We start from the raw sequence: 26593 nt of genomic DNA, 5'->3' as shown, positions 1-26593 counted from the left end.
GTTCTGGTGCTTGTGTAAAATCGATGATGTATTGGAGGTATAAATGAAAGTAATTCCAAAAGATCTTCTAGCTGAAGTATTTCCCTGGATGTCCTCTTTTTGACATCTAGTGAGTAAAAGAGAACATCTGCATTATTGCTGTATTTGTAGTAAATTCTAAATGGATTTGTTTTCTTGTATTGCAACCACTGAATCTGTAACCATTGGACTTTTGATTTTTGTGTATCAAGTTTGCGATTCGTTATATTTCTTTCTAACTTCTTAGTAGAATTTTGGGTTATTCAATCAACGGTAGAATAAAAATCGTTTTCTGTCATCTTTATTACCGTAAAATGTGCTTTCTTTCGTGCATGTGCTATTACCTTTATCCAGTCGTCAGGTACATAGACATCTTAAAAAATTTTTTTGCTTACTTATTACTATGAAATTTTGGTCACAGGCAAGGTAAGAATGTCCACTGACTAAAAACTTAGGATCAATATTTTCCACCACAATATCAGGATGTGACACAATAAAATCGCAAAACACAGCCATTTTAATGCTTTTTGTTGTAACAACATTTTTAAAATAATGCAGTAAACAAGATCCTATTTCTTGAGTTCCTCGTGATGCTTGTGTCTCGTTCCAAACATACATATGAGCATTATTAGTAACCAAATTATGGACTCCTAAGACGTAAGTCCACAACTGGCGTTTATAGTAAGACATTCCAGTGCTGATAACTGGTGTGGGCAACGTTCGCATCAAGTCAAATGCAATCACTGTAATTTCTTCAAGATTTTGTTTTACATACTCTGCATCTTGTTTCATACCACATCTAGTACGGTCTGCTTTTCGTTGGTGAACCTTATTTTATTGTTATACAAATCACATTTTTTGCACAAATCCGTAATTGGTGCATGGAATCCAATATTAAATTGGATATTAAATATTTTTCGAAATATGTGGAATGAGATAGGATTACTAGTATGTTCTCCTTTGTAGAAGTTATAAGGGATTCCTAAACTCAAATCTGGTGCAAAATAACGTCTGTTTACTTCTATGCCTCGTATAATGTGATTCGTATGTGGGAAATTTGCTAATGAATTCTTTTACTTTAGTAGTTTTGTCATCACTTATTTTATTTGCTGATGTACTTTGTCCTCTTTTATCCCGGGGTGTAACTCCAGTTTGTGATTTTTTTTACCGTCTCCCGTTACTGAGAATAACAAATGCAGAACACTACACAGTCTCATTTCCACCTTAACACAAACATCTATTCACTGGAAGGTTAGATTGTGTGATACGTACCCTTGATTAGCAGTTAAAACCGATCTATCGTACAAAGAGAATGGTTAGCCTACTCTTGCATTCTTTTACGTATTTATGTATTGAACAATTTTGGTCTATTCCACAACTTCGTGGGTTAGCCCATTCGTGTTTTCAAATTTTTGTTATTTTCTATAATGCAAAATCACCTTACTGGAGAGATTTATGTTATACGGAAATGTTGATTAGACCGGTTTTGCTTTAAAACTGTAGGTCGTTAGAAGTGATTGCAATCTATAACTCAATTATCAACAAAATGTTGGTTAGCCCACTTTTGCTCTCATAGCCTCATTTTTTGTTTATAAAAATAAATAAAAACCCCTATAACGATCAAAGTAATTTATTTGTAAACAGAGCCCATCCCCTACATTATCGCTTTCCCGAAATATGAATAATTGCAGTACATAAATATATAACAATTCAAGAGGAATCAGTTTCTACTAAATATTTCTTTTACTGGCGTATCAGTCTAGTTTAATATTATTTCATGTCTTTTAAAGAGTGGAAGTGTGTGAACACCTTCAGAATTCATCACAAATATTCAACAGAAATATGTAAATAGATAAATTGGGTACAAAATATATAATAAAAACAATCGATGTCTGAAAAAATTACAAAAAATTAACTTAGAAATAATTTCTTACGAAATAGAATAAAGACCCAGTATATATATAATTAAAATTTACACATAATAAAAATATAAAACAACACATAACACCTAAAAACATATTTCTCATGTATAAATATCGGAAATCAATTAAAAATATGTCTATTACTATAAATGTGGAAGTTGTTTCATTTTAATCAATATGATTTGGAAGTCTCTGAACCTACAATGTAGATGGTTTGCTCTGGTAGACTGGTCCCTATTCTCTAGTTTCTGAAAAATAAAACATTCAAAATTAAAATTAAAAAGGAAAATTCAATTTCAATTATATTGTTCAAGCATTATTCGATATTCGGTAGTTCAATATAACTATATGTAAAAGTGGGGGTTTCTTAGGAATAAACATCATCCTAAACAAAAGAGAGGAGGTCTAAAAATTTTGATCGTGCTACTTGATAATATGAGGGTACAAAAACCGTTGAGAGTGAATGATGGGAAAATCACAAAAATTTTAAATATAAAACACATTTCAATGAATTTTTATTATGAATACAATACTTAAGTGTATAAAAAAAAATAGACAAGTTTACTACTATAAGCAGACCATAGTAGAAGTCACAGTTAGAATGCAGTGGAGAAAAACGGCGCGCAGCGATGCCGCTCATGTCGGTACAGTGGTAGGTGTGTGATAGTTTGGCCAAAGAATATAGACGCTTATAGAAGAGGAATTCAAATGGGCGTTTTGGTTACGGTTTATACTTCAAAACACTCCTTAAGAGGGTGGTTGCATAAGCTCATGGCGCCGTGGCCGTCGGCTTAAAACTATCATGAAAATTTCATAATGAAATATGTAGTTATGGGGAAGTGGGAAAGGAGTACGAACGGGTAACTTTGCATCTACGCCTAAACAAATTTCGATGCCATTGATTTGCAAACTGTCTTTTTTTTTACAATAAAATCTTTATTTTTAATATATTAAATTGTTAAATTTTTAATTTTAAAACTTAAAAATGTATGATATTTACAATATTCAAAATATTTATTTTTTTAATTGTATAACTTTGAATTAAAAATAGGTTTGTTCCAACACAACGAAAAACCGTCACATAACTTTTTATTATACTGTTTTTCTGCCCAAAAATTAACGAAACATTTTTAAAAAATTTCAATTAAAAAAAAAAGTATTCAATGAAACTTTTTACTAAATTATGAAATTTTCCATTTCGCCGAAACTTCCAAAGTTCCATTTCATCCATAATTTTTAATAACAACAAAAAGCATTCCTGATTTATTTTTGAAATATTTAACAGTACCTTTTAATGAATAGTATATGTGAAAGTTTTTACGCTGTATGGGTACTATTTAATCTTGTTTTAAAATAACAACTAGTAGTATATAAAACATAATTTTCACAATGAATGAATATTGGTGAAATTATAACAATATAGTCTTAAACTGATTTATACTTAAGATTTGTACATATTTCAATTAAAACTTTGAATCATAATAATTTTTCTAAAAAGATTAATTTATTAAAAGTTAAAATAATATTATTTTCTTTAAAAAAATTTTTAAAACGCAAAAATTTAATCCTATTCTACGACCACGCGGCATCTACTTATAAAAATATCTAAAATTGCATTTATTGCCCCACTCTTTCATATTTTAGAAGCAATAATAGAGCTGACATGACCGCTCCTTAGTGGTACTAAAATCTTGATCCACCTCTCATTCTTGTTTGTAACGTGCGTCCCACCCTGTTTATCCTTTGCCGACTTTCAAAAATAACAGTGAACAATTCTTCTATAAGCGTCTATATTCTTTGGTTTGGCAATAGACTGAGAAATCAGGACCGTACGCGCTTCGTTTCAAAAATCTTTACTTATTAATTTAACTGAGTTAACTAAGAGAATAAACAATAAAAAAACAAATTAATTCTATAAAAAATGCCTGTATACATAAAATATCTATTACCTCGTAAATACTTATATACATATATACAAAACAAATGCAAGAAGTTTACCCTATACGACACGATGACGATATATATATATATATATATATATATATATATATATATATATATATATATATATATATATATATATATATATACATAAAATACACAAGATCATAACTGAAATGTACTGTACGCACAATACTAATAAAAACAAATGAGCATTAATGAGAAATTTGGCCTGCTCACAAAGAAGTCGCCACTTCTGTCGTTCCTGGCAACTTCCATCCATCTTCTGACAATTAGAATCTGTAGGTCTTCTTCCACACCATCAATCCATCTCCTTCGTGGTCGTTCTCTGCTTCTTGTTCCCTCTGATATATTATATTATTATTAATATTAATTATCACCCGTTCAATATCTAAGGCGACTTAGATATTGAACTTTTGTTGTGTCTTTTGTACTTGTCGTAATCGTCTCTAAATGCGGCCGCAGTATCCAGTAATTCACTTTTTAGGTAATCTTCCTGGAAGAAAATGATGTTCTTTTCGATTAGCCAATCCTTGATGTCTTTTGTTCCATATTTTTTTCGGGAAATAAAATTTGCGGAAGTGGTATGACGCGTTATCCAAAACGACAAGGTTTTCTTTGTCTTTCGGCAAGCTTGGAATTAACGTATCTCAAACCATTCTTCATATAGATCTCCGTCCATTTCGTCGTGGTAATCAGCGGTTCTCTTCTTGGCCAAGAAAGTTAATTCGTTAATTTTACGAAGGTATCTCGTGGACCTCATCATCCTTTATTTTGTTCATTATGCTGTCCACGGTTGGTGTATGTTTTCAAAAAAAAATCATGGACAATTTTCCTTCTTCAAGATATCACCTCCGCATCGTAAGTATTCTCCCGTGTATTGGACTGGAAACTGTTCTTCTTCATTCACACCGGACATTTCCGAAACTTTTTCCAAAGTAATAGTCAAGCTGTCACCATTTTTTAAGTTCAGGTGATAGTTCAATACATTTAACACCACACGTTTTGCTTGCACAGTAAGAGTCATACCCTGTTTGAAATTCACGACATAGACTGGCAACGGCTCCATGATATAGGTACTTTCATCCGCTTGCGAACATGAAATAGAACTGAGCTTTCATAGTTTGTGCCAACAAGTTTTTGGTCTAATGACCAGTACCCAAATCGACAAAGAGAGATGTTTGAGTTTTCGTGTACAATGGGGATTAAAACTAATTCGCTTCTCCTAATGACTTTAGAATGATCTTTATTTCCCAAAGAATTTGTTTAAAATGGAGGCTACTGAAAATTAAAATATAGATAATCTATCGACAATGAGTTTTTGATATATTTCATGTTATTGTTTAGTTCGACAACGTAGCTCTCTTATTTATACATCGATGAATGAATCATGCTTTGGTTGAAACAATAGCGATAGTCTTTTATACAACCGTAGACAATTGTGTGCGCGTATATTCCAGTGCTACGATTCTTAAATCTGGTCCTGATGTGCCGCTCGGGGCAAACCGGCAACGTGGTCGGTCGTTCTTCCGTAGGAAATACATTGCCTATCTTACCTGCACTGCATTCTAACTTTTACTATAGTAACCACCCAATTTTTATTAATTGAAGCCTATAAATTAAAGGCCCGATATTTATGTATTATTGAAACGTTAATACGAAAGAATACTCCAAAAAAATACTTACAAACGCCAAGTCCAAATTCCTTAGCATCGACTTCTGTGATGTCACCATATTCCCAAATATTAGCGTGTTGTTTCTTGGCTGTTTCCTGAGCTTCCCGGTAACTTTCCAACTGAAAAAAGATTTTTAAATAAAAATGTATACATACAACTATTAGCATAAAATTACTGAAGAGACTGAATCACAGATTACAACTAGGGTGGCCTGACATATTGCGATCCTTTTAAAGACACTTGACACTTCTTGAAGCTGTTCATCCAGACCTATTCTCTTAACGAGATTCAATAGACCTTAGAGGGGTCCTTTCGTTAGACTGATGCTTTTGACTTTTTCTTTCCAAATTTTAAATAGCGCTGCCTTGTGAGGCCTTCACATTGACATAAGATGATTTCCTCTTCTAGACAGAACCGAAGTATCCTCGTCCATCAAACCCGTACGACTCAAAAGCTTATTGAGATTACGGTGCCTAGTCAGCAGCCCCAATATCAACCTCACAGATTTCCATTGTGGGTCAGTAAGTCGGTTATGAATTTGCTTCCATTTATCAGTGGCTGCTCTTCTATGTGTGTTCGCAACCCCAATTAATGACGTACTCAGGCAAGTTTATCATCAGCCTTCTCAGTGCTTACGTAGCTTTCTGCCCTGAAACCCACGCTAGTGTCAGTCTATTCCGACTTCCCAATCTGGGGGCATACAAGTTTTGAATCAACCTGCTAGAACTGAGGGCGAAACCACTGAAGATTAAATGTTTAAAAAATAGTTTTTAGTCTACTTCTAAACAACTAAAGATGTCTGCGTTTTTATTGATTATGAAAAGGCATTTGATGCAGTCCATCATATGACAAGTTAACTAACAGGTAAGTTGATAGCCGCGACGTCAGGATCATTGAAAAATTATATTGGCGTCGTCACCATTCGTATCAATGGGAAGTCGACAGAAGAGTGTAAGATTCTAAAGGGAGTCAAGCAGGGATGTGTGCTGTTCCCACTATTGTGTAATTTTTAAAGGTGCTTTGTACAACTTATGGAAAACTGATAAATACCATCATATACGCAGATGATGGTATTAAATGGCTTGCAATGTCTTTTTAAGTCCATTAACACGGTGGGACGTGAGAGGGGACTAAAAATTAATTGTTCTAAAACAAAATTCACGGTATTTACTCACATCTTTTTAAAATACAGAATTCCTATTGTATGAACAACCAAAACAAAGAGTATCAAAGTTTTAATAACTAGGTTGTTATATTACCAAACAATTAGATCCAGATAAAGAGATAAAATTTATAATAGAGATAGCTCATGCAACTTTTTTAAAAACGAGGTCACTCTTCTGTAACGATAAACTGCAACTTCGGAAACGCATGATTAAATGTTACATATTAGTTGTCTTATACAACGTCGAGGCATAGACCTTGAAAATATCTACTATCAATCGTTCAGAGGCTTTTAAAATGAGATTGTATAGACGAACACTCAAAATATCGTGGACGACTAAGCACACAAATGAAGCAGTTCTCAACTGAGCAGAAGCTACTCGTCAGCTGATTGATAGCGTCAAATTAAGGAAAATAGCATATCTTGGACCTATAATGCCGGGAAAACAGTACAATATTCTTCAACTAATTATGATGGGTAAAATCAAACGATGCAGGAGAACTGGTAGAAAACAAGCCTCGCGGTTGAAGAATGACAGAGAATGGACCGGGATACGGAGAGTCGAAAAACTGTTCAGAATACCTCAAGACTCTTGGATCTTGCGTGTTAATCGCCAACATCAAGGGAACTTGAAACGCAAGTTAATAAGAAGATAGTGTACTTACCAATTTATTATTACGCCTTCCTTTGATGTTGTCGACGATGAGTAATCCCTCTTTGACAAGATTTTTTACAATGTCAGCATCAGACGTCTTGTCGGAGTGTAAAGAAGCTGCCGCAGGGGATCCGGGTTGTCTGTACTCTACGTTCATGTATAGCTTGCTAACGGCGGTATCTTCTTTAAGGAATTTGATAGCCATAGAAGAGAATTCTTCGTCTTTAGGCAGGACGATGAAGGGCAGGACGTATTCTGTTGCGAAGGGTCTCTCACTTACGTAGGCGGCGGGTAAACTGGCTAGGCGGGTGGTTGGAAGAGTTTCTTTGTTACCGTAATCGATGTAATGAACAGAAGCTTTTCCTCCTGTTTTAAATAATAAACAAATTAAATATCCAAGACAAAATAAGAATCAATCATCTTTTATTCTGATACGTACCTTGTACTTTTTCAACCTTCACCCTGTACCACTCATCGTCAACTGTGAATTTGGCAGCACAGATATCACCACGTTTCGGTGTAAAAGCACCAGGTAGAGGCGGGTTGGCTTGGAATTCTTGTCGCAATTTGGCGAACAGAGCTTCAGCTTTTGGTCCTTCTGAAATCTTTTGAACATAGAAACTACCTTCGGGCGTCACCTCTGTCACTACGACTTCCTCAAAGTTTACTTGACGTTCGACAGGTATTTTTTCCTCTTCGTGTTTTTCTTCCTTTTCTTCTTCAACATAATCCTTCCATATTCTTAATTTTTCAGATTTAGCACTATCTTCTGCACTTTTCAATTGAGACGCGTATTGTGACTTTTCTCCGGTGAAATGAACGGAAGCGAAACCCTCTTTAACAAGTGCCACAGACATATTCACATTATCTACCCACAACCAACCAATGAAGTTGCCCGCTTTGTCATGAGTGTCAACTTGGATAGATACTTCACGTTGCATGCATCTTTCTTTAGTGAAAAGAAGCGCATCGTCTCCGTAGGGTTCTCCGGGGGTGTCAGTTGCTTGGCGAGTTGCTCTTGGACAGTTGATACCGCCTAATAAGAAAGTGCACAGACTATTTGATTTTGGAATGTATAATCTCAATCTAGATCCACTGGCAACAAATTCGACAATGCCATCTATCCTTTGAGCTCTCTGTAAGGCAGGAAGTTCCAATTTCGCTCTAGCAGCATCCTAAAAAACAAATATTTTGTAATGGTCAGCTATCTTAAAATATGTAGGGATGTTTCAAAACCTCATGAACCTTGGAAATAAGCAAACTCGAAAACAATGAACCTTAAAAATATTAACTATTTTAATTTCATACTTAATTCAATATAATGTATTAAAAACGACAGTTAGAAAAAAAAAACAATAAATATTCCAAACTGGTTTGACTTTCTCACTGTAGAGGATTAAATGTTTTCAGTAATATTGGATTTCATTGTTTCGTTCGTAGATTGACATCACAAATGAGTGATTCAGGTAAGTACATAAAATTTAGTAAGAACAATACATTTTAATAAACTTTACGATTTCTGACTCAAATTACCAAACAATGCTGGCATAAAATGACCAAAAACGTTTCTATTCTATAGCTTTAGATAAGCAAATCGATGAATATTTTAGATAATAAAAATATTTTAGATAATAAAAAAGATAAATTGGCGCCCTTTACTTTTGCTTTTATTTTAATACCAAATTCTGTCTACTCTCATGTCAGTTGATACGTTTCAATTCTAAATTCTTTTTTATCTCAATACCTCCATGCTAGATTTACTCCCAAAGCTCGCCGTTGTGTCCTTCAAAATACCTGAGTGCCGGTTTGCATAGTGAACATGCTTGGACCTGGAATTCTTCATTTCTCTTTTAGGTCCAAGACTAAACGTCCGCTTGGGTAAACTTCTATGCTATCCCAAGGTAATACCCTACTTCTGGGCATTTTGATTATCCCTTCTAGGCCTAGTTATTGTTTCAATATCAATACAATTTTGCATTCGAACAAACCAATTGTCAATAATAATATAATTGGTCATATCACAGCATTTGTGCCAGTCCGAAGTAGGTATCTCGGAAATGAGATTTTTGATACCTCAAACGCCTTCAAGCGTACTTTGTTTTTGATTATTCACACGGTGCCAAGTCAGTACTGTACACAGGATGACCCACCAAATCGATGTTTTTCTACTTCAAATACGCGGATATTATACGAGCCGTGTGAGAACCAACATTGAAACGATCCAAGAAGATGCGACGATTCCGGTTGCTTTTGTGGAGTTCTTCCTATGCTTCTTTCTCTGTATAATGGAAAAGAAGTATAGGAAACAGCAACACATGTTTTTCTCCTCTCATGACATGAACCAGATACTGTGTTTTCCTTATTTTAATTGTATTCAAAACAACCCAGCTTATTTTTAATATTCTCCTGAATACCACATCACAAACACTTTGATTCTGTTTGCTTAGTTAGTCCAACTTTAAAATCCTATAAAATTATATCACGAAAATGTTCACAAGATTTTAATTTTTTTTTTACGAAATTGATTGTTTTCAAATTTTTTGTTGCTAAACCACGGGATAGATATTCAATCTGTCAATGTTGTTTATTGTTAGAAATGTCTGTAAATTAAAATTTGCGAAGTCGACTAACTTCCACTAGATGGCTCTGTGCAAAATTTTTAAGATTTTACCTCACAGTAAATTACGTTTATCAAAGTAGTAAACTAAAACTGACATTATTTTATAAACAAATATGTTAAAATATCCAAACATTGTTTGAATAAGCTTGACAGTTGTGTACTGTTCTATCAATACACTGAGCGAATAATTTAGGAAATTTTCTGAGAATATTGAAATAAGATAGAAAAGCAATCAGTTTAAAACAGATAATTATTAATATCACTTACAATTTCGGTAACTCTTAATGGAGGAGCATCTTTCTTAGAATGAACACCGACTTGAGATTTGTTTGCCTTAGTCTCTGCAGTTAGGAGTTCATCATAACGACAACTACGTTGGTCATCGTCTTGGCGATACTTAACAACAGTTGCAAGACCTTTGGAAACTAGTGCTTCTGCAACATTTCTGAAAAAAAATTAGTATGTATTATTAAATTCGTAAATTCTATGTGAATGCAGCAAAATGCAGTCTTGGTTATTCTCCTACAAATTTTTATCATCTACCTCCTACTGATATTTTGCACACTGCTACAAGTACATGCCAAACATTGAGTGGAATACTACAGTTATCACAGCAAGGCGGATAAGAGTGACCAATTATATGTTTGTGGATAAGTCGGGTACGTCCTAGACGAAGTCGAGCAACAACTTATGGGCCCTGTTGGTGATTTGATATTTCCACGGTTTTACAGACTTTCCCACTTAGTAAAGTTTCAAACAAATGATTTTAAATCATTTACCATTACATTTATTACTTCACTATTGGAAGTTAGACAATGCTATCCGCTGAGCCATTTACTTGGAAGCAATGTGTGAAGAAATCCGTATAAATTGTACAGTATCATTGCTGTTTTGTGTGGTAACTAAGTATTTTTTTTAATTAGGAGAACAAGTGGATGCATTGTATCATATTGGTTAATAATTTCGATGGAAATAAGGGAATCAGTATTTATAAGAGCATTGCATATGTTACTGGAGTTAATATGAGTGACAGATTGACAAATGACATATAGTTGGTCAGTATACTTACTGAGTAATGATAGTAGTTTATACTTAAGTGTAATTTTTGAAATAACGACAGCTGCTCAAACTTCAGATATTATTTTGGGTAAAATTATTTTGTATTAGAGAGTGGGGAGTATCGTATTTACTTAGAATCTTTAGAAACGTATCAGAATGCGGAGTATTTATTGTTTATGGAAGAATAGTTCTTATGGAGCTGGAATATGTATTTGACATACTTTTCCAGTTTCTGAAACGACCAGTAAATACGTAATTTCAAATTGGATTTCTCATAGCGAATTACGTTTACTACATTTTCCTATGTTGAAGTGGTGGCTCTCAAATATTTCTACTGAGCTGGTCCCGAAAGCTCCTGTGGCTATCCTTAATGCTGTGGTTTAACTAAAGATAATAGAATAAGGATTTTTTTCCTATAATAGATGAGGATTTTATATTCCGATCCAGAATTTTTATTATCACGAATTTTCAAAGTTCCTCTAAGATAAAGAATACTTATAAGATAAAACAAGGGATACTTTATATTTTAAAACAAAACTACAACGCTGTTCTATATGACCAGTTTTGGAGTTTGCAAAGGGTAGAAGAAAAATCGGAAAAATACATATAAATAACAGTAACAGAATTATTTTCGTAAAGAAAGAGGAGTGTAATATCCTATATTTACTGTTAGTCCTTTATAGGTAAATGGTAAATGAATAGCAAGATCAGCAACTCTACGCGATATTGTAGCTCTAAGTATGCCATCTTTTGATAAAAAAAACTAAAGTGACGTCATAAAGTGGTACAAATCGATACCAGCAAGTGTTTATTACAATCGTGGGTTTTCGCACTCTTTTTTCCACTGTTTTCTGACGCCCTACTGATTTACGTTTTTTTTTGCAATAGTTTCTTGTTTAATCGTTGAATATATCTTTTAGAGGTTATATTTTCAGTTTGTTTGTAAATTAGGCTTAATAATTGTTAAAAGGACTACTCCCGTGCATGCCAATTTAGAATGATAACATAAAATGCTTTCTCAATAGTATATGATTATATTCGAAACTCTATTGATATTGGCCAAGATTTTTTTGTTTAAAAGTGGTACATATATGCAACGATGTCTATTTAGTCATGCAATATTAAGTGGTATGTATATGTACAACTAAACGTTGTCTTAAAATTCCTTAAGTACTTTTTTAACTTTAGAAGGTGTAAACTTAGTAGTTAATGCTTCAAATAACCAAAATCTATATAATGGCGTTACTATAATCCTGTTAAAGGAAAAGCCTTTGTCACATTTAAAATTTAGGTATTTATTAGCATCAGAACGAATTGGTTTCTATACAGGTCGCTCTAAACTTGGTCCATCAATTCCACTAGGTCGAGCAAAGAAAAGGAATAATCCAGAAGCTAGATCTACTCTTTTTTACGCAAATGTGGGAATCATATACCTATGAAAGGAACCAGAAGATTTTGTTATTGTAGTACTAAACAGATGCAAAAACATTTTGATATTCTCTGCACGTGATGTGACCTAGATTTATGTCTCAATGTTTTACGCCTTTTCATCATTATTATGATGGAAAATTAAGTTTCTCAGCTTGAGATTTATAAAAATTTGTATTCTTAAGATCGCATAGATTTTAAGTCGCTTGATTTACTTTAGTACCTTATAATTTAGTTGCTAAAAATGTTTATTGTATGTTTAGTATAAATATCTAATGTTTCCATTGCTTTAAATAATATATTTTTTGTTTTTCTCATAAAAATGAGGTATTTTGGAAATGGTATAAATATGTACCACTAAACTTTTGTAACTTTTTTACCAAGGACGGTCAGTGGTACATATGTACCTCCACAAAAGTCAAAAACTACCACCAAAATGATACTGTGATTACTATTTTTTATTAAATTATATCCACCAAAACACAGTCATTAAAGCTTACTTGCAACGATTAGATATCTTGAGGCCAGTTAAATCCTAATGAGACGCTAAAATCTCAAAGAGGAGTATACTGAAAGCTAAAGGAGACATGACATTCTGCAATTGGAAAAATTTTTAAAACTAGACAGAAAACATGGTAATCAGCGAAAGAATAAAAAAAAGAAGTAAAATTATACAGACATAGAAATACTGTCTTTCCTATGCGGAAAGACAGAGGGAGTTACGTAAATTGTGCAATTATTCATCACGTTGTATAATTTATGCAATGTTTCTGATTCGCTAATTATTAGTTTAAAAAATAGATTTATTATTTTCAAATCATGAACGAAAAATCAATAGAAATTTTAATAACTTATAAACGAAGCACATATACATATATATTGCTAAAAGTGCGAAATTTACTTACTTTCCTCCGACGGTAACGGTAGCACAAACTTTTTCTGGGAAACCATCTCTAGCTTCTTGAATGTAATCAACAACGACATGCACCTTTTTGCCAATGAGTTTCTTCCTCAAATATTCTCTGGCTTCAAACATGTAAGGGATATCGTAGAGGGGACGGAAACCTTTAGGTCTTGGAATGGGTTTTCCCTCATCGTCGTTGGCACGGCCAGACTCTTTGGGGGCGCGAATACTGGCCAAAAAGATCTTCTTGCTGTCACCGTTGGCCATCTTAAGTACAAGGGCATCCCCGTTGTTGACCTCGCTGACGGTAGCGGAGAATTCTTTTTCTTTTCCTTTTTAAAAATAGATATGAAATTTTTTATTTTTTAAATAAAGGAGAACAAATAGAAAATAAAGAATTAAATGTATTGAATAAAAGCTAAAAATATGAGATACTTTATTGTGGTTTGCAAATCACCATTAAGCAACTATCTATTGGCCCAAAAATCAAAGTCTTCCCTGCTAGAAAAACGTGAGCCATTGATTTAATAAATACATTAACCTAATAAGATAAAGTGATATATGGTTGAATGCTCGAATAAATGAACTTAATCAAATAAAAGGCAGATATCGAGCAGGACACCCTATGTAGCTTCTTAAGTTAAAAAAAAAATAAACTGTTTGTCCTTTGTCTACTGTTGAGTAAATCTATTATTTAATGTTTATGACATTCATAAAATTGTTGGATAGCCTATAATTTTGACGAAATGTCCCTGAAGATGCTCTGAGAGCAAAAGTACTTGGGCAACATTTAATAAAAAACTGTGCTCGATATCTGCCTTTTATTTGATTAAACTAATAAGTTCAAATTTACTGACCAGTAATTTTAGGTGCCGTCGGTACGAAATCTTTCCACAACCTCCTTCGAGTTTCTTTAGCTTGCTTCTCAGCTGCTCTCAATTTGTCTGGGTTACTTTTCATGAGCATGATAGACCAGTCGACACATTTGCCTAAACCTTCCTTGAGTAAGAGCTCGGCAATGTTTCCTTTAGGATGGATTACGGTTCCGATGAAATTATTGTTGTTTACTGCTTCAAGGACGATCTCTACATCTCTTTGAAGCAGACGGACTTCGACGAAATAACGAGCTTCTTCGGCGAACTCAACTTTGGCGTTAGGGTCTCTTTTACCATTGGCGTCTAATTTGAAACCAGGACACTATACGTACAGAGAAATGAATATTTTAGTGGTGATATATGCTACTAATGATTCTATTCAATTACTTAATTAGTTAACAAAGAACATTGATTTAAGGAATTGATGTGTAGCGACAACGCATTATTCCCCTAACGAGTTGTAAAATTTTAAGCAACGCCTTTCCGGCATTCAGTAATTATCAGACACTGACGCGGAGTGTGTAATTCTTTGCATAAAATTATTTCGCCGCCAACTTTCCGTCGGTAAACCTTAAGAAAAACTAGAACACTTATATTCGAGTTTTAAATGCAATTCTTGTAGATTTTTAGCTGTGGTAGCTTGGAAATAAAACAATAATTAACTTAACATTAACAAAACATAAAAATTATTTTTATAAGAAAAAAACCAACTAAAAATTATTCTAAATAATTAAATTAAAATGAAAGACATTTTAAAAAAAATCTCTAACCAATTAAATGTTCGAACAAACCACCATTTTGCGCTAAATAAAATCCGAATCTATCAACTAAAGCAAATCTCATTGCATTCAGCTGAGTTGGCTGTACCCGACTACAGAGTTGAACAATTTTTTCTTGCAATTCTGCTAAATTGGTATCTCGTTCTAATTCATGTAGATATAATTTTGATTTTAGCATTCCCCAGAAATAAAAATCCAAAGATGCTAAATCTGGTAATCTAGGGGGCCATTTTATTGTTCCTCGTGTAGAAAATAAACGTCCAGGGAATGTTTATTCCAAATAATTTGTAACTTCGATTGCATTATGTGCTGTTAACCCCCTGTTAAGACCGCAAGGTTTCGAACTGGTGGAATAATCTGATTGCGTAATAAATCTAGATACGTACGTCATTTACATAATTACTTCATGTAAGTTTTGTTGGAGCAATATTTATTTTCATTCTACAATGAACTGTAGTGGATTTAAATATTATGTTACACTCATGTATCCGACTAATATTTTAGAAGGCATGGTGTAACAGAAATTTTGCAACACTGTTTAAAAGTTAGTGTCTCATTCGTATTCAAACAATTAAGTGTTATCTTTGTTCCACATACTGAATAAAGAATAACTAATAAAATTTTTTTTTTTAATTATTAAATTCATATACATTTGTGTAAATTATACTCTCCTTGCCACTGCTAATTTTTTTTATAATTATTAATTTTTTGTAACATTATGGCAAGCAAGACTTTTAACTTTGTGTTTTTAACTAACATAAGATTTCTTGTTGTAGTTTTTTTTATTATTGGGCTTTTTCTTGTTCTCCTTTTGGTGGCACTAGCCAATTAATACCACGTGGTGTTCACCACAAGAACTGTTTATTAAAGGGATATAGCAAAGTTAATATCAACGTTACTACCACTACAACCAACATCAATGTTGTTGCTACTAGAGCCTACATTTATCTCCATATGCAGTTACAACCAGGCTTGCTCCAGATGTGATCTGGATATGTATCTCGGTGTGAGTCATAACTATTATTTATTTTATTGTAAATCTTAGACAGTCAGTAAACTTTGGTTTTAGATAATGCCTACCTACACCTAAGAACGAGCTAGTCGAAACCCTAACAATAAAATTGGCATCTCAAGTATCTGTTCATAGTTACAAAACTGAGGTGTTGTTTTATTATTAAACAACTGGCACCCAATGATCTAGGTGGTTGCTTTATTACTAAATATTGGTGCCCAACGTGGGGCTCTAGGTGTAATGTCTACACGTCACATGTTTGTTATTTTTTTTCAAATAATTTATTTGTTAAACAAAAACTTTAGTTCAGAAAGGCATTTTAAATTCTCAATCATCTTCTTGAAATATTTGTGTACACCAGCGATAGTGATGCTAACATCATCCGGCTCCAGATTAAAACTAAATTGTTGAGTATTTCTTACGACTTTTGACACAATCCAAACAAAATTCGCAAAGGAGATATTTTATAACCTATTGTGCTACTAATAGTATCGCTGATGGGAAAACAATGACCTCGATGACAGAGGATGGTAAATTGGTACATATGATCAACGCTCGTGTACTATACTCATATCTGGACTCTGAAAATAGCCACTATAAATCGGCTAGATGCGTTTGAGATTTAGATTCACGAAAGAATGCTACGTATATGGAGTACAACAATCATAAAACGCAGAAAAAATTCCTACTTGGTCACATATCGTATCGTACACGAGGTAACTAATATTGAATCTTACAAACAATAACGGGCAACATAGAAGGCAAGTGGAGTTCTTAGAAAACACGTATCACGGCTCAAAAACATTCGTGGCTTGACAGGTATCCGCACAGTCGACAAACTTTAAACTTGTTCACGATCGAGAAAAATGATCTAGAATGTTTGCTTACGTCAAGGATATAGGATAAGAAAAATATGAATTTGAAGCGAAACACTGTCATCGCATTTATACATTAGTGTAAACAGAAAAATAGTAATGATCGCAAGAAACTAGTGCTGAAAGTATAGATACCATACGACACAAAAATAAAAGAAATTGGAATTCACTTACAACATTTTTATTTTTAATAATTATTGTACTTACCCTAATTCCAGAGAGCATAAGAGTCACGTAGTAAAAGTCTGGTAACAAGAAAGCTCTTACTGTGGATCCGTCTCGTACGTGTTCAATAACTGCTTTTACTGGCTTGAATTGGAGTTGATCTACCAATTCTTTCGATTTTTCAATTGTCCATTTGATATCACGGACATGCTCCTATACAAATTAAAATCCATGATTAAAATTACATACCCACGCGTGTGATTAATACAGCGAATAGTACAAAAAATAAAATCTATCTACGGCGTGTCAAGGATGGTGCAAAAGAGGAAAAACGTTTTTATTTCATGAGAAGAATATCATTCTTAATAAAAAGTTTTGCTTTTAAAATACGATCAAACCAAATAAGACTCAAATTTCCGTTTTGATACAATATATGTTGTACTAACTTCTGAATCGGAATCCGTCGTCAGTTTTTCTCTATTTTTTACAGTTTTCAATCTAAGACTGTACATACAAACGGACGGACCAACACAGGATCTATATGATCGAAATTTATTTTCTTATTTCGATCAAATACCACTATCGCTGAGCTTTTCCACGCTGCGTTAAACAAAATATAGATCTCCATGATGATTGCCAACATCCAGAACACATAGGCACCATAAGAACATGTCAATCGAGTAAAATGAAATTGATTGTTCACGGCATTTAAATATATGTTTTACTTGATGATAACACAATCAAACTGTACCCGAATTATTATTTGTTTATTCAATTAAATCATGTTAAACTGGTAGTTTACTTAAATTTGACACGCGTTTTGTCATATATAACCATTGAATTTTTGACATATTACAATTATGAAATGAAAACGATTTTACAATACAACTGAACATTGATTCTTCTTAGGGTGCCTGTCCGTTCTGAACATCGGTGATCATTCTGGCTATGATAACTTTGTTGGTTGCTATACGGAACAGCTGTGTTAAGGTCTTTCTATACAATGCTCTCAGGTTAGCAAGCCAGGATATTCTTCTTCGTCCTGGAGCCTTTTTCCCTTCAATTTTACCTTGCAAAATGCATTAGAGTAGCTCATATCTGCCTTGATTTCTTATTAAATGTACCAAGTACTACAGCTTACGGCCCTTCACGATGTTGACCAAATCCGCGGTTGTGTTCATTCCCCGTAGTACTTCTTCATTGGTGACTTTGTCCGTCCACGTAATTTTCAGGATCCTTCTGTATAACCAGAGCTCAAAAGGCTGAAGTTTTGATAGAGTTTCCGCCTTCAATGCCCACGTTTCTACTTCGTAGAGAAGCACTGAGTACACGTAACATTTAAGGAGTCTTATTTTTGTTTCTAGGGTCTTGGGATCTTGAATACATAGTCAAGAACGCACTTTTTGCCTTTCCGATGCGACATTTAATCTCTTGGGTATTGTCCACGACACATTCAATTCTCATTTGGTTCACATACAGATTTGTTCCAGTTATGTTTTCCTTGTAGATCACTATTGAATCATCTACATACCGCAGGTTATTGAGCTTGACCATATTTATTGAGATGCATTCATCAATATCTTTTAGCGCCTCTTGAAAAATGTGCTTCGAGTACAGATTGAATATCAGTGGTGAAATTATGCACCCCTGTTTCACTCCCCTTAAGATTTTGACCTGATCTGTATATTCTCCATCTACTCGGAGTACCGCTGATTGATTCCAATATAGGTTAGCTATTATTTTTAGGTCTCTTCCGTCAATCCCTGTCCTCTTTAACACTTCCATCATTTGTTCATGTCTGACTCTATCGAAAGCCTTCTTGTAGTCAATCAGGCATGCAAAAACATCAAAGCTGACATCTCTACATTTATGAAACAAAACCTGCACGCTAAATAAAGATTCCCCCATACCAACGGCGTTCACAAAGTCAAACTGATTGGGCGCAATTTGTTCCTCGCATTTCCGGTAAATTCTTTTGTGGATGACTTTTAAAAACAGTTTCAGCAGATGGCTCATTAGACTTATGGTCCTATAGTCTTCACAAACTTTTGCTCTTGATTTTTTGGGCAATGGTACAAACTCTGATTTGAGCCACTCTAGTGGTATTTAATTTCATTAAATATTTCAGGTATTATTTTTATTTGTTGTGCATCTCTAGTAGCTTCAGCAGTTCTGCAGGAATTTCATCAAGTGGTGCCTTTCCATCCTTCAATTGTCTGACGGCTGCCGTTTCTTCTGGTAGGGACCTGAATTTTCTTCAATGCTGGGTTCTTGTATTGTTCTATGGTCGTGGAAAAAGTTTCTTTAAGTATTCTTCCCATACTTTGAATATTGAACATTGATAAGTTATGTAAATAATTAAAAAGCATTTAAGAAAAGTTATTTTTACTTACAGATGACGGAGCGCCACTCCATATGCCTTTTCCAGCTGATTTAGCAGCATCTTGAAGTTCAAGCAGGCGGGTTATTTCTGCAGTAGGTCTTACTGCTTCCCTAACAGTAACAAGTCCCTCTGATACCAAGGATTCCGTAATGTTTTCTGCAGTATTAAAATCTAAAACAACAAAACGAATTAAATTCCAACTATGGTTCTTCTCAGAGCCTTCTTTCAGTGTCTCATTTCTTTCTATAGACCAACAATACATTATTGAGGGTGACTCACTCTCAAAAACGAATCTGACACCATGAACTATTGAAGACTTCCACAATTCCAGCGGCGTCAGCGGCAATTGATTGTAATAAAAATTAAATTTTAAAATTTAGAAATTAAGGAAAAATTTTAAAATGTAAACTCTTGACAACTGCCACGAAGAGCCAATTGGTAAACATTTACAGGTTAACATAATTTTTTTTAACGATTTAAACGAAATGTAAAATGTAATTCTCATTACAATTCATTATGGTTTAATTCCATACAAATACAAGATATTTAACTTAAACATGCCACAAGAAAACAGTTTCAGAATCTCTTTTTTCAGCTTTGGCTTACTAGTACAGAAATATAGGTACATGACTTTCTAGGGATAATGCTTTTTCATGAATAATTTCTTAAATCTGCACATATCATTGAAAAATGTTACCTAAAAGCTACTATGTCATATCAATGTAATGTAATGCCTTTACAATCTGATATGACACAATAATCAACTAATTTTTACTATTAACAAGGAAATATCAGCTGGAAATATACAGCAACGTCTGTGAATATCAGATTACTATCGAATTCTTACTTGTCTTTATATTACATTTTTATTGATGGTTGAAAATTAAATGATCTGGTAATAATATTAATATTTTATTGAGAATTAAATATCGAATAAATGTCCAATCAGCAACATTGTTAAGTATTTGAAACATGTCGATAGTTTTTGGATTGTCAAACTTATTGTTATAATATTGACTGTTAAATTTGTGTACAATTGCTTTGTCCGGATAATTTTGGTATTCATATTGTGAACTTATTTTTTCTTGTGATATACTACAAGCCCATGGGAGATTTTTAATGGGTCATTTAACCCAGCATGAATCACACCACATAAAAGAATACTACAATATGTAATAACAACTTTAGAAACTAGGCCGTCAACTCTTATCAGTACACGTAAAAAACCCTTTCGGGCTAAATCACAGGACATTTTTAAGCCACTAAGTACATTTTTCTTAAAAATATAATGATGTTAATGTTTTTAACAGATACATTACATTATCTGCCTTTATATACCTTATAAAAGGGATATTAAATAAAAAATTTGTGATTTATGACATACAGCCAACTACAGGAATTTCTTTTTCCTTGTGGATTTTAAGATCTTTGTTAATATGCTCCCTGGCAAACATCAAACTAATACCTATGCCTATTTCTTTGGCTAATAAAAGGTTTATTTCTAGCAGTTTGACCATGTAGATTATTCTTTAGTAATATCTGTCTATTTGTTTCGCGGTTATATCTTCTTCCAAACTGTCTTTCTGAAATGTCAAATTAAAGATAAAAATAACTGCAATATGAATTTAATGTAACGCCTACTTCGCAAATTTCAAATTGATAAGTTCTGTAATGCTTCTTCTTAATAATTCGTAATAATTTTTAGCTGCGACATCAAAATCATACATAAAATAATTAAATATTTATTGTTATTTAACAAAAGTATATTTGCAACCCAAAAATAGCTTATGCTATTTTAGAAGACTTATAGTAATTTAATTTCAGTATGTAATTTTTTTCTAATAAATATTGAGCCCACTAACATACAAGCTAGTTTTATTGAGTAGCTACTGCATCACTTAAGCTGTGAGCCACTGTAAATACATTAAAAATTCAGTTTTACATTAAAAATTTATTATAACATTAAATTCGTCAACTTCTTTATCTATTTACAGCAAGTTCTTGTTCAACAAAACGCACCATTATATGTTCCAAACAGTCTTGCCAGCATTTTCGATCGAATTTTCGATTTTATTATGCTCAGCTTAGAAAAAGTTTTCACATTTTTAAAAATGCGAGAGCTTTCCAAGGTGGAATTTTAAATCAGAATCTTTTGAGATACTTTAAATCTTAATTTCATCATCTATATTTATCAATATGATTTTGCCTACTGAATAAATATATTTTTTTAATTCTTGGTAAAATCTATCATTTAATGACTATGAAGAACTATGAGATCAATGGAACTCAATAAGCATAAAGCTTTTTTTAGCGTGATATTTATATATATAAAAAAAAATTATATTCAGGATATTCTAAAAGGTTTGGAAACGATTTTAATTTATAGATTTTTTAGTTGTGATTTTAATGTATGTATGTAATGCATGATACCGATAAAATACGAATAAAGACGTATGAAGGAATATACTCGCATTTCAAACACCAGAAGTTTGCTTATTGATAACATTTTTAGTAATTATAATAAAGAATATACAGTCAAAATTCATACAAATTTAATATTGGATCATAATAGTCAAAGCCTGTTTTAATATATGTAAACAAAGTACTGCATTTTGTTTAAAATTTTTATTAAGTTTAATAAACAAGATTTTCAGAACCGTTTGGCACCAGCAGATTAGACTCATAAAAGAATTGTACATAATTTTAATTTGAGCTTTCTCAATAAAAATGTATCCTAACCAAAATGCAGGAAAAAATTATATTAGGGATGCTGCAATGAAACAAGTTGATATCATTAATGACAGTATGGATAGAATTTATTCATCCACAAAGTTTACACAATTCTTAAAAAAAATGTATAAATCTTATCAGACTAGTCAAAATTATATAATGGAACGGAATGGTAAATAATAATTGATGACAAAAGGTAATTTCATAACACAGAAGGAAAGTGAGATCTCCCGAGAAGGTAATACAGTAGCAAATAACTGTAACGAATACTTCTTAAACTGTGTGTCCCTGTTATATAATATGGATTGAGACTTATCAGCTTGAATTTGAGCCAATTGGCTTGTTGCAAAGATTTTCGAAAGAAACTAAAAAATAAATAAGCAGCAGGTTGATGGAATATATGTTACAAAACAAAGTATTTAATAATAGTCAACATGTATATGGGACAGGTAAAGGGATGCTGACAGCCATATATCAATTCAATCAAAATTTCTTACAGGACAGAATGAGGCAAAATTCTTTTAATTCTGGATTTAAAGAATGCTTATGATTGTATGAACCACTATCGATTACTAAAAAAATTAAGCTTATATGATGTAAATCATAAAAGCTCATAACTGGTTCAAATCATTCTTATCAAGAAGATTACAAAAGGTAATTTTAACAAACATTATTATAAAAAGGTTCTGAAACTGTTTGCTTGTGGATGTCTAAGTTAAATAATATGTTTATATGGGATTAAGCCAAAGAATATTATGAATATTAAATCGGAAATTAAACCTATAAACTTATTTATATTTCTCAGGGTATCATAATTGGAAATATAATTTTCATTTTGTACATAAATGCTATGCTGTACTATGTTAATAGTAACAATTAGTCTAATTAATTATGAATATGAATGTTATAGTAATGACAAATTATTTGGAAATTCTACTAAATGAATCTGTCAATATGTATGGGGAAACGTCAAAGTGGTTTTCAAGTATGTTTATATCAAACATGGAACGTCCAAATATTTTCTGTCAAATGATTGAAATTGGTAGTAAAACTACATTTTTAAGCATGAGAATTGATGTAACAATGTCATGGAAAATTCACATAGCAATTTAGTAAAATGTTTAATTCAGTATACTACACTTTCAAAGTATTATCACAATATTTGAATCAAGGTGGCCCAAAAACAATTTATTTTCTAAACTTTGTATCTGTGGTGAATTATGGGACATTTTTGAAGTTATACTTCTATACACGCGCTCCACGTTGGAAATTTGTATGGGAGTGAATCTGTGAAATGATTACATATGTAAGATAATGAGTAAGAGAGAGACAGAAGATATATTTTCTCTCTCTTCCTCTCTCGAATATAAAAATGTTCCTTTTGTATACTTATATAATTTAATATTATATATTTTATATAAAGATATACATATATACATATAATGTGTGATATGTTTTGTATTATTTATTAAATGTTCATAATTATATTAGTCTTTTGTATTTCAAAATAATAATCTCAATAAATCACTGTATGATCCAGAACTGTCAATTTTGAAATACGTTTGTGTCATGTCCTCGGTAGTATAGTAGTCAGTATCCCCGCCTGTCACGCGGGAGACCAGGGTTCGTTTCACAGTCAGGGACGACTTTTTTATTAATATTATTACATGGTAAATTAAACATATATGCTTAAGTATAAAAGTTATGTATATTATTGTCATTTTTAAATACTTATGAATATTGCATTTTAATTTGTATTGTATTATTATATTAATAACAAAATAAACAATGAATTTTACTGCAGAGTATGTGTAAAAAAATTTTTGCATTCAACTCCTTTCATACATATATGAAAATAAAAATATACATTTTCATCAAAATATTGATTCAATCCTTCATTTACTATACTCCTATTACAGGTCAAAAGTTGTTTATTAATTGTTAGTAAGTTGTTATTAAATCTGTTTCTCTTTCTGCTGTGCCTTACCTATAGCATTACATATGTAATGATTGTGCAGATTGACTCCCAAATAAATTTGTAACGGCGAATGCATGTATAGAAGTGTAACTTCCACAGTTTTTTTTTATAATTGAAGCAATAAACTTGATAATATTTTTTCTGTAAGAAACGAGCCCTTAGAATTATTTAAAAAATTAGATTTTGGGAATCTTACTGGAGTTTTTAAATCTACCAATACTTCAACAGTACCTGCAATTATATTGAGGAATGCCTACTGTTTCTTTTTAGAAATAAACATCTTTTTGAAATAAATCTACATACACAGTGTTATAACAGTAGAGAGATTACATATTTTTACCCCATTCACAGATTGATTGTGACTGAAAAGAATGCCAAATATTCTTGCATGAGATTTTTTAATAAATTAGCCCATGACATGATTTTACGAATTCAAATATTTAACACAATTTCTGTAATTTCTTTGTTTGTTTTGACATATATTTTACTCTGCTAATTATTTTCAAATATAATTACCTTTTCCCAAATAAACAACTCCATATTCACGAACAGCATTTGGTGGTTTTTCACTAGTAAAGAATACCTCTTCCCCAATGAGTTTCTTTCTCAAGAATTCTCTTGCTTCCCAGGCCCATGGTTCATCCTTGGTTGTTTCTCCACTGTAATAAGTAATTAATTAATTAACTGTAATAATAGTTAAATTTTATTATCTTGTTTTAAAGTTTCAATTTCTGATATGGAAGAAATTGTTTTCAAAAATCCCAAAATAAAAAATTATAAATTGATGTTGATCATTATTTCATAATTTTTACTTTTATGATTTTTGAAAACTATTTCCATATCAGGAATCGAAATGTCAAAATAAAATAATAAGATGTACTTAATTCCCATTATGATTAGTTGTGGTTTAATCCCATCAAATATTTAAAGAAATATTTAAATCTGGTGCAAATACTAACATGAAACTTAAATTAATACAATAGATAGGTATGTCACATAGGAAGTACGGAAGTAGTGGAACAATTTTGAATACAGATAAGATTTCCTGAGAAGCATAAATAGTATTTAAAAGAAAAAGAATAATTTAACTTTTTCACATATAATTTACTAGGAATTTTCATTGTACAAAATTGTTTCCAGTTATGTTCAGATATTTTAGGATAACTTTTGGAAAACATGATGAGGAGAAATATGTTCAGGATGACATTTTTACTAAACAAAAAAATACAAATATAAAAGCAAATAGGCGCAAGCCAGTTTTTTTAATTTCAGTTTGTTTTTATAATCATAATTTAATGAACCAAATGATTGTAAATGGAAAATAGTATACATTTATGAACACCAGTAATATATAATGAAACATGTATATAGATTAGTTAGATGTAGTACGTAGTACCATTTTAATTGTTTAGATTAGAAGAAATATGTAATTATACTTACGATTCTGCGGCACGTCTAGCTAATTTTGGTGCAGTAATGCTTGAAAAGTTTATCTGTTTTTCAGGTGGAGGTGCTCCAGATGGTGCCCGAATTATAACAGAATCCCCCGAGAGAATCTAAACATATGGCTTAATTCATTATTTGAACTTGTACTAATTAATATAATGAAGTAAATATTGCCAACTCATATCACATACAGGTATAACCTATAAAAATTGCAAAATACATTACGGATATTTAAATATTGGATTATCATATTTTAGATGGAAACAACATATATCTTTTCGGAATAATTTTTTCCATAACAAACAAAGTTTGAGCAATCCATATGCCCAAATTATAATGCCAACAGTGCAACATACATACATTTTTTTTTAATTATCGCAAGTGTTTACACAAAAATCATATATTTTTTCAGTTGACGACTTCGAACAGTTTTTAAATTCGTAATTTCGTAAAATAAATATACCTGTTTTATAATTCCACGTTTTGGTTGAACTGGAGTCGGTTGCTGGGTCGTCATCGTGGATATTTGGTTGAATGAAAGGAAAGGGGAGTGAAATTTCTTGACATCTCACTTAAACGTCAACGTCATCATCACGTGACTACTACATAGTAAAATTTCCTAAGTGTTATTCAAACAAAATACCTGGTTGTGTAGTAAACCATAGATATATTCAAAATACTGATGACTTGGTTGATAAAATAAAAATAAATAAGAATACCCGTATAGAAACATTAAGCATAATATATGACGACTTCAGATCTTCCGAGATTTTAATGCCGACAATGATAAATGAGATTGTTTCAGGAATTAAGCAAAAGTTCCATGAAAATATGTTAAATAGTAACGGAAAACAGAAAATATTATGCATTCAATGAACTGCATATACTTAAATAACGTCTATTTTAACCTAAAATCTCAATATAAGTATACAACCACAGTA

General features: G+C 32.2%; 1 protein-coding gene across 1 annotated transcript; it reads right to left on the bottom strand.

Moving 5' to 3' along the window:
* Positions 1 to 1632: 1632 nt before the first annotated feature.
* On the bottom strand, positions 1633 to 26271 carry Tudor-SN (Staphylococcal nuclease domain-containing protein 1). The gene is made up of 12 exons (XM_072520650.1): positions 26116 to 26271; positions 25647 to 25762; positions 24723 to 24865; positions 19509 to 19669; positions 17158 to 17328; positions 14267 to 14606; positions 13411 to 13741; positions 10286 to 10463; positions 7838 to 8573; positions 7409 to 7764; positions 5589 to 5697; positions 1633 to 2188 (listed from the first exon to the last, which is right to left on the bottom strand). Coding segments are annotated over exons 1-12 (2697 nt in total). The 5' UTR covers positions 26170 to 26271; the 3' UTR covers positions 1633 to 2186.
* Positions 26272 to 26593: the final 322 nt, after the last annotated feature.

This window comes from Diabrotica undecimpunctata, chromosome 1 (genome assembly GCF_040954645.1).
Source record: "Diabrotica undecimpunctata isolate CICGRU chromosome 1, icDiaUnde3, whole genome shotgun sequence".
In the NCBI taxonomy this organism is placed as follows: domain Eukaryota; kingdom Metazoa; phylum Arthropoda; class Insecta; order Coleoptera; family Chrysomelidae; genus Diabrotica; species Diabrotica undecimpunctata.
The sequence above is the reverse complement of the archived record's forward strand: the minus strand, read 5'-3'. Positions and strand labels throughout refer to the sequence as shown.